Source organism: Benincasa hispida, chromosome 1 (assembly GCF_027475165.1).
Source record: "Benincasa hispida cultivar pf3 chromosome 1, pf3_genome.v1.1, whole genome shotgun sequence".
Taxonomy (NCBI): domain Eukaryota; kingdom Viridiplantae; phylum Streptophyta; class Magnoliopsida; order Cucurbitales; family Cucurbitaceae; genus Benincasa; species Benincasa hispida.
Window position 1 is genome coordinate 6,324,381 of NC_143478.1, and position 10,539 is coordinate 6,334,919.

At 30.5% G+C, this 10,539-nt stretch overlaps 1 protein-coding gene across 1 annotated transcript; it reads right to left on the minus strand.

Annotated features, from left to right (window-relative positions):
* Window positions 1–4,849: 4,849 nt before the first annotated feature.
* On the minus strand, window positions 4,850–8,321 carry LOC120070810 (RNA-binding CRS1 / YhbY (CRM) domain-containing protein). The gene is made up of 5 exons (XM_039022696.2): window positions 7,710–8,321; window positions 6,651–6,778; window positions 6,191–6,416; window positions 5,970–6,097; window positions 4,850–5,381 (listed from the first exon to the last, which is right to left on the minus strand). Exons 1-5 carry the CDS (start codon window positions 8,242–8,244, stop codon window positions 5,175–5,177), a joined length of 1,224 nt encoding a protein of 407 aa, XP_038878624.2. The 5' UTR covers window positions 8,245–8,321; the 3' UTR covers window positions 4,850–5,174.
* Window positions 8,322–10,539: the final 2,218 nt, after the last annotated feature.

Here is a 10,539-nt window from a genome sequence, read left to right on the forward strand (position 1 = left end):
ATCACGAAAGTAAATATATCAGGACAAAATCAATGTAAAAAAAATCTAAAATAAAAACCAAATCTAAAATTCACATGGAAAAAACATAAAACAATCACACACTAAGTTAAATTCCTTAGATCACCGGTCGTATGAGTGTGTGTGTATATATATATATATCGATATCCTAAAATCAAACAAAAGAAAAAATCGTAGATACCTAATTGTAGTACTCCAACTTCGAGACCAGAGAAAACAAAAAACAAAACTAGAAATTGAACATAAAAAATTGTTCAAATCATTGAAAATTAGAAAAATCGAACTCCAAAAACCACAAACCACAACCACGAACCACAAGGACAAAATCGAAATCACGATTTAGGACAAAATTGAAATTAGAAATCAAACTTCATGCTTAAAATCGAAGTTCATACTTAAACACAGACGATTCCTACGAGAACAAAAAGGAGATGAAGAAGGAGAGAACGTGGAAGAAAAAATAAAAATGTTTAGGGATAGTTCGGAAATAACAAAATAATTGAATGGAAAATATCCCAAAGATATCCTACCGATTGCATATTTGTAAATTTTGAAAAACGAGAGTCATAATTGCTAGATCTTATTCTTATATTAATGTTGAACATAATATTTCAAAAAAAAAAAGATTAAATTAAAAATTCATATGAAAAATATATAAATTAAAATTAAACAAATTTTAAACCATGTCAAAATAATATTTTGATATTGTTTAAAGTCGATAATTTTTTATTTAAAAAAAAAACAAATTTGATTTTTACGATTTAGCTCAGCTTTACAAGTTAGATCCTAAACTTGGTAAAGTGACGTGCATTCTATCCACATGGAACCGAGTTGATGTTTCCAATTTTATGATGTCAAATTGATAACAAAATTTGTCAACGTTGTTATTATTGTTATTAGGAAATTTATTAATTTATATCCATAAATTTTAGGTATCGTGTCAATTTAAATCATAAATTAATAATTGTATCAATTAAAAATTTTAATTTTTGTAAGTGTGTCAGTTTTCACCATTAATGACGTTTCGTTTAGAAAAACCTTGTACCAAACTTATAATGATATTCATCAATCCATAGACTTTCAAGAATAAATCAATTTAGAATCTTACTTGTGGTTTTTAGTGATGTTCATCTTCTCTAGGGGATGGAGCCTTGTCCCGAAATGGGCGAAAAATGAGGGAGGGAATGGAAAGAAAAAATTCTCAATGAGGTAAATGGGGACCGAGATGGAGAATGTTCCTCATCTCCCCTTGCCTTGTTAGTCTATTTTATTTATTTATTATAATAATTTAATGTTATGTTATTATTGTTATATAAATATTTGTACCTAATTTTCATCTTTGATTGCTTAATGGTTAAGACACCGAATAAGTTTGAATTTAACCTTTAAACTTATGTTATATTTATGAATAATGCCATTGGTAATTATTTATTCATACTTGATTTTTTTTAGTAGTTTCTCATTGAATTGAAATCGTCATAGTGAAACTAATCAAATTATAAAACTTAGCAAAAATATTAACTATTCGATTAAAATTCGACTTTGATTGCTTAATGGTTAAGACACCGAATAAGTTTGAATTTAACCTTTAAATTTATGTTATATTTACGAATAATGTCATTTGTGATTATTTCTTCATACTTGATTTCTTTTTAGTCGTTTCTCTCTGAATTGAAATTGTCGGTGTGAAACTAATCAAATTATAAAACTTAGCAAAAAGATTAACTGTTCGATTAAAATTCGTTCATAATATTGATTTAAGATAAATGGTTTTTTTATTTTAAAAAAAATATCAAACCAGAAAAAAAAAAAAAAAAAAATCCCCATGAGAAACTTGATCTCTGCAAATCTTTTGTGGAGATTGCTTTGCCCCATGTATATAATGATTTTCATTTGAGAATGGTTCATGCAATTATTAAATCAATTGAGGGCAAGTATCGTACAACCATTCATGATCTATACTATAAGGACTTTTTCAAAATGTCTACTTTTTTTGTTTATTCAAAATTAAATTTTTACAATATAATTTTTGGTATAGTAGAAGTAGGAAGATTCAAATCACATACCTCTCGATTGTTAATATATACGTATGTTTGTTGAGCCATGTTGGTTTTGATGAATACTTCAAAAGTCATTACAATTAGATTGTTAATTTTTATCATTACAGATAGATTATTAATATATATATATGTTTGTCGAGCCATGTTGATTTTGATGAATACTTGAAAAGTTATTACAAATAGATTATTAAATTTTATCATTCGTTATAAATGTTGAAATATATGCCCAAAAATTGCATTACACTAACAGAACTCAAATGATATAATTTATGAGAAATTGAACATAGTTTTAAGACATGCATAATTGACTATGGAATTAGAATTATGATTCTATGTTTTATAAATAAAAATAATAATGATGATAATTATAGGCAAAGTTTTATAACTATTAAAACTAATAATAAATTCTAGAGAATCGAGAAGTCTATATACGTTTTTGTAGATGACATTTTATCTTTCTCATTGACGATCCATTATTTTGAATTTTTCTTCTTGTCCTCGTAACTCTAATTTTGCTACTCACGATTTAACTTATCATATTCAAAGATCTAATATATTTCGTGCATGGTTAAAATATATTTATTATTGTACTAAAAAAAGGAAAAAAAATATATGAATTTATGGATGCATTGTAAAATAAAGGAGGGGTGATTTAATCATGTGCTGGCTTGTTTGGTGGTCAAGGGTCAAAACTATCCGATCGAGAAAACTATTTAATTTCAATACCATTTTAGGGACCACCTAAAAATATTTGATCAATGACACCTTTAATCAAAACTATCTTGATGTATATTTATTATAGTTGTTTTGGATGAAATCGTTAGATCCATTTTGTAGGGATACGTTAATCATTTGGATATCGTTTGATAATTTTCTTTTTAAAAAATAAAAAAATTTTACTCGTTTCTCTCTAATTTTTTATCGTGGTTTTTATTCTTTAAAGAAATAATTGAATCCATAGTCAAATGAATCAAATAAAAAAGAAAAATAAAATAAAATATTGTAATGTTAAAAACTTTACATGATCTTCATAGACTTTGGTATATATATTTTTTTTAAAAAAAACATATAAATAGAAACAGTGTTTATAAATTTAAAATTCAACAACCAAATAGTTATTAAAAAAAAAGGCAACACTACAATATAGTCCATAACCTTATTACCTCATAAGTTTAGTTAAACTTTATGAATATTTATTAGAATTAAATAAAAATTTAAAGACATCATTTCTAATTTTATTATTTAAATTAAGCAAATAAATATAATGATTAAAGGTTAAATTAGAAGTTTAATTGAACTGTATTTATTCAATCCATGACTTTCGAAAGTATGTAATGATTTCATAAACTTCTAATTTTCTATATCAATTTCGAGTTTATATATATATATGATTTAGAAATTTCGATTAGTAATTTTAAAAGTCAAGGGATTTAGTGTTTAAATTTATCCATTCAAAAAAGAAAATGTTTTTTTTTTTTAAAAAAAAAAAAGAAAAAAGAAAGAAAAGAAAAGAAAAGAAAAAGAAAAAGTCGGCGGTACGTGGGGAGACAGGCCGAGGCTTTTGGCGGCCACGTATTTAGATTGGAACAACGTGAGGCCATAAGTCTTCTAATTTTCATTGCCAAAAACATAATCTTAATGGACAGGTGTATTCCTTTTAATTTACGTGTTTTATTAGAAGTAATTATTAAGAAAACCTTTTTTTAAGGAAAAATTTATTATTATCGACAAGACCGATATAAAAATTATCTAGCAGTTATATATATATATATATATATATATAAACTTTTTATATCTGGTAGATTTTCAGTTTTAAATTTGATTATTTATTTGTTAGACATCTTTTAATACTTCAAGGTCACAAAATTAATAGATAAATTAAGGTTAAAAGATTTGTTTAACATGATATTAAAGTCCACAAGAACATAACAAATTAAAGCGAAACCGAGAAGTCCAAAGTAAAAAATCCTTTTTATAGAATAAGTTGAACTAAAAAAAAGATTGAAAAAATATCAATTTACATTCCTAAACTTAAGAGTTTATATCAATTTAAACTTTGAACTCATATCAATTTAAACTTTGAACTCTCGTAAGTATATTAATTTATACCATCCATTACATTTTGATTAGATAAATATGTTGAGACTTACAATTTTATCAATTAAACTCATAATCTTTCATAAGCAAAACACAACATAGACTTTCAATTAATATTTCCCTAAAAAAAACTTCTATGCATCGATTCAATTCTAATAGTTCATTTTATTAATCCAACATTTGAACTTAGTATAATAATTAAATGCAAGGATGATTTTTAGATTTTTTTTAAATGCAATATTTACTAAATTGATTCACTTATAACAATCTAGAAGTTTAATTCGAATCAATTATATTTGCATGATATTTTTCATACTAAATCCAGAGAAGGGTGTTAATTAATACACTCATGAACATTCAAATTTAAAATTGATACCATTATCATTAGTTGAAGGAAAATTTTCAAAGAAATAAATACACACTATAATTTAACCAATTGAATACAAAATACGATGAACAAATATACATTTAAAAACAAGTAAATTTACTAAAAGTAGTAGTTATGAAGATAAAGTAAATTATTAATTTAAATCATTTACAACAAAGATGTCAAAGTTCATAAATTTTAAGCAGCATTAGCATTCATCAGGTAATACATGAGAAGAAAGAAAGCTAGTCGTTGGATGGAAAGACAAGACTCGTGGAGTGCAATAACAAAAAGTGAGAAGCCAATCTAAATAAAACACTACAATGATTCAATAAATAATCTATAATCATCTTTTAGACATTTCCCTTGGTAGACATAGCTCAACTCCACTTGGACATAGTTTAACCGACTTAAGATATATACTCTCGATTAAAATGGCTAAGATATATACTCTCGATAAAAAAAATTAGATGTTTGAACCTCCGGACAGGATTTTCACCCTCCTTCAATGGAAGAGAGCAAAAGAATAAGGCAATAGGAGATATGGGTAAAGAATATGGGTCAATCTTCAGGCTAAAAAGATCCTGATACTCTGGAGAATGATTTACATGTGATATGAAGCAACTAAAGCACTACTCATCATTACCAGAATGAATACCCCCATCGCAGCAATCATCGTCATCCTCATCATGGTCGACACAATTCATATTACCATCAACATCATCAAAGGACTCTCTAACTGAAATATAACATCCAGAGTCCAAGGGCTGGTAATCCTTGCCCCTCCAAACTACAATTTGCTCCTTCTCAAATGTCACCAAGATACAAGGCACAAGGTCCTGATTTAAGAAAGAAAGTTGATCGAAGATGAAAAGAATTCAGCCAAGAAACAGACATCTAAAGACTTGAAGACAATTGACAGATTAAACTAAAGTATGTACTTCCAACTTCCAAACTTAAGGGTGTGTTTGGTTTAACTCTTCGAGTGTTTAATTTTGAAAATGAGTCATTTTGGAAAAAAGCTAAAGTGTTTGGCTGTCACTCAAAATAGCTTATGAAACACTTTGAAAAAGTAATTTAAACAATTTTTATCAAAAGAGTTTAAATAAAAATGACTTTTTAAAAAAATATTTTATCTAGTCAATCCAATCCAGCCCTAAATTTCCTCAGTTTGCCCACCGTTTTTTAATAACAGACACCCCCCCCCCCAAAAAAAAAAAAAAAAAAAAATCCTGCAAAACAGTTTTTTTTTTTTTTTTTTTTAAAAAAAAAGAATTATCCAAATTCCCCTCCACACTATTCCCTTTGCACGAAGGCATATAATGGAGATTGGAAAACAATACTCACGGCATTATGAGGCTAATTTCTTTCTATGATTTAAGAATTTAGGAAGGGTTATGTAAAGGCATGGGAGGCACAATCGTTACCCGTAGCTTGCAGCCAATTTTCTTGTAATCACTCCTCTCAAGGCCTTGACAGTCAATCCGAACCAACTCGCAGGAGAGAAAAGCATCTCGAACCATGGGTACCAAACTACCATAGTAACCATTCTTTCCTAAAATCCACAGGCATCGTGTGTTAGTGAATGACCTTACGATGATACGGTAATTACTGGAAACAAGTTTAAGAAAAATTCTCACACACACACCAAGTTTTGTCAAAGCAGGAACAGCTAGTCCTTTCTTTCTCATTTCTTTTGTTTCATCAATGCTTAGTCCGTCAATTGTAGTTTTAATCAACCTGGGATAAATAGGTTCATGGGGTCTCCATAACATTAAGGGAATGAATGGCCTTTTCTTGGGATTATAGTTCCTCCCTCTGTATAGAACAAGAAAACCACCATGCCTATGAATGATCTTTCCAGAGGTTTTGTCCTGCAGGCATGGACAAATCTCAAATTAAATTAACATAAACAGGTACAGGTGGGTGTTATCATTCCATACAATTCAATATTAAGCAATACACCGAAGGGTCCGAGTATGACTCAAAATACATTTTCAATACGTTAAATATGATCTGTGGAAAAGCAACTCAATAGCTTAAGAAATTAAGAACTAAAACTTCTGTCTAAAACAACACAACTCCAGCCAAAGAAATGAAAGTCATACCTCAAGTTGCATGCACACGTTTTTCATATCAACAGTGGGAACTCCTAGACATTTGATCCTCACTGCTTCAGCATGTCTCCAGTGATTATGGATATCATTTAACATATTGTGAGTCAAACCATCTCTTCCTACAAACACATATAGAAGTTACATGGTTAATAGAAAACGCAATTACTACAACAGAGCCTGTTCAATATAGGGATCGTATGGTAAGATTTCTCAGTACCATAAGCACAGAAAATAAGATAATCTCAACATCCATGTAGCACCTGAAAATTAGATTTGATAAGAAAACACTATCCTTTATAATACCACGCCGCATATATTATTATCAACCTCGACATTTCTTTCATCTAGAGTAATAACCAAATAGTGAAATAATGCAGAAATATCAATACTTTCCTATTATCTAAAATTTCTCAAACTATTCCGAGACCTACAACTTTGTCTTTGCTAACAATAGTTTAATGAAACTTCCGCAAGGGGGCACCCAAAATACAGATAATACGTCAGATGCTTCGCTATTCCAACACTCAAAATCAACTTATCAGAGATAATGCCACATAATAACGGGTTTATAATCATATAATAACATATCTACCAGCATGCTTTCTATAAACCTCATGGTGGTTCAAACATCGAAATGAAGGGATGGAATGATAATCTACCACTAAAATGATCTCTAATTAAAAAAAAAAAAAAACAGTTACATAAATAACATCTTGAACGTGGATACCAATAAACAAGTATAATAATACACATTTGTGAGTTCAAATATTTTTTATGAACTTTCTTACTTCCACATTTTTTCTTGAATATTACTCCAGCTTACAGACTCAAATTTGAGAATCAAACCCATTAGTCTAATACAAGAAAAATACCAAGATAACAAAGTAACTTGGGCATACAGGACAAACATTGAACAACCCATTAAAAGGAGAAAAAAAAAACACATGCACACCAAAATTTTCAAATACTTTCACCACAATTCAACAATACATGAATCCAAAACCAAAATTGCCAATCTTTGCAGTTAGCACACCCCATAATACCACATACCCAAATTAATCTGCCTCTTTGTTCTCTTCTTTTGACACGTTTCCACTAAGGCCTTTCTCTCGGCTCCTGTCAATGGCTCCCCTTGTATATTCTCCCTCATGACCCTCCTCTTCTCTTCCAGTTTTGGATCTTCCATGCCCTCTACAGTGGTCGCCTTCGGGTCCACCGCCGGGGCACACACCCCAGTCCATTTCCGATCAAGTCGCCCAGGACCAAACGGCGAATACTTCGGTTCTCGAAGCCCAATAGGCCTCACCGAGGGGCTAGTCTCCGTGTAACTGTACTGGAAATCGAACGGCAAATCTGAACGCCTTGGCTTCTTATCAACAAGATCGAGCGACGACGGCGGTTTGTACCGCGGTTTTGGAGGTTTGTTTGAGCGCGGTTTGGGCTCCGGCGATGGGGAGATAGAAGGGGGGGATTCAAAGGCGTAGTGATCGCGGAGTTTGGAGTAGAAGAAACGTGGATTAGAAGATGTATGAGGATGAGGAAACGGACTTGGGTTTTGGAGGAACAATCTTCTGATAACGAACATGAGGCAGATTGAGCATGGACGAACACTGACGGAAAACCGGAAAGGGTTTAGGGTTTATCAGCGAACTCGATTTGGATTTTTAGATCAGTCAAAAATTATTCTAGGACTATAATAACTAATTTTATTAACTATTTCACTAATTTTCGTTAACATTGTTTCAAATCACCATTTACTATTATATTTATTATTACAATTTTTACTATTTTCTTCTCAAACTAAAATTATTTATGCCTAAAATATATACGGTTATAATCCAAATTAAAACAATAAACTTTTTACCCCAAATGTCCCTTTAGAGTTTAGATTCAAAAGAATGGATGAAAATAAGAGATGATTGTCGTGAATTTGAGAAGCACAATAGAAATACGGATGTCGATAAAATATAATAATAAAATAAATAAATATAAGGAATAAAAAATATTAAAATAAATTAAACATGATATATATAAATATATAAAATTAAATAAATAACAAAAGTAAATAAAATAACAACTTATGAATTTCTTCACTTTCTCCAAACTTTTTTGAAATTTGTCGAATGTGTATCTTTCAAAACCCAACAAATGCCACTATTTATACACGCAATTTAGCAAGTATGGGGTATATTACATGTACACTAAAAATGAGTATTTACAAGACATATGGACAACACTTTGGAAAATATGGACATGACACATAGTCAATGGACACTGAGCATGAGCATCTAATAGACATCTATTTTTTTATAATATTTATAATATACCCCCTTAGATGTCTATTATATATATGTGAAATATGTGTCATCAAAACCTTACTAGGAAAAAAACCCTAGCGAAGGAGGAAAAAAAAAGTACACATTTCATATAATCTAATACACTTAAAAGGAATACAGTATATTTACTCCCTCTCATGGAAACATCACTTGAGATCTCTGAGTCGCCGCATTCCAATATTGTGCACCAATTTTTTAAAGGTTGTTGTAGGTGATGACTTTGTAAATAAGTTCGTCAGGTTATCATTTGAACAAATTTGTTGTATAGTTATGTCACCATTTTCTTTAAGATCACAGGTGTAAAAAAGTTTGGTGAAATATACTTTATTCTATCTCGTTTAATATACCATCATTTGATTTGAAACATGCACGTTATGTCGTCTTCGTATAATATTGTTGGAAGATTTTTACTATAAGACAAACCACATGTTCCACAAAATGTGTTGAATCGTTGATCTTAGTCGTACACATTCTCGATTGGGGTTTATGTCCTAAAACTCGCAGTTTGTAAAATGATAAACAATTTCTATAATCAATAAACTTATTATTGATTTCAAAAATTGTATGAAAGTCTAAATCCAATAAACTAAAACTCATGACTATTGCATGAGTACTTTGAACTTTATGTGGAGACATAAGAGTGGGTCAGGTTCAGGTAAATAGTCAAAATGATCTATGGTACATGAATAAAATTGGGTACCTTATTCTGGTAACACCATTGGACGTGGCCTACTCGATAGTTGTTGCAGAGAGTTGTAAAGTGTTACATACGATGTGATCCTAATTCGTACATGTTATGACATGAGGAGTGGGGACGTCCTATGCAATGAGTTTGCATAAGATCAGAACCAAGAAATTAGTCGTTTTTACTTTATAACGTTGTTTACCGTATAAGACTGACTGTTTCACCTAGATGACCTAGGTAACTCGATTTTAATCTTGAGCTAACTATGAACTTTTGTTTATTTGGGATTGCCCATAGATTTGCATAGGTGAGGGTTGGCTCAACAACACCAGCTCAATAAGACTCCCATTTTAGGGGTAAGACATAATAGATAGCTGGGACATAGGGTGCAAGACGAAGTTCACGCCTACCCGATTTAGGGATAGGAGAAAGGTTGTTCTCTCAAGTAATGAATTCAGGTCTTGAAAAAGGGCCACACCCTCTCAAAAGTGATGAGAGAGTCTGGTTTAATGATTGGATTACAAACCAGTTGTTCATTAGAGGATCAGTAGGAACTTGAAGAATAAGACGTAATATCGAGGGTAAAACAGATATTTGACCAAGCAGTTATTACGAACAACTTGTGAAGGGTCGACTTGTTGATTATGGTTAAATCATATGGACATAATATATCTACAGTGAGGGAGTGCAACTATGAGCTTTAGTGGAGTGACCCATTAGTTAATGAATGAGGATTAATATAGTCTATAAGTTTAGCCAATTAATCTCGGATCGTTGGAGCTCATGATCTGTAGGTCCGGGAGATCCCCTACTAGTTCGTAATGGACTAGCTCTAAAATAGCGTGATAAGTTAATTTGA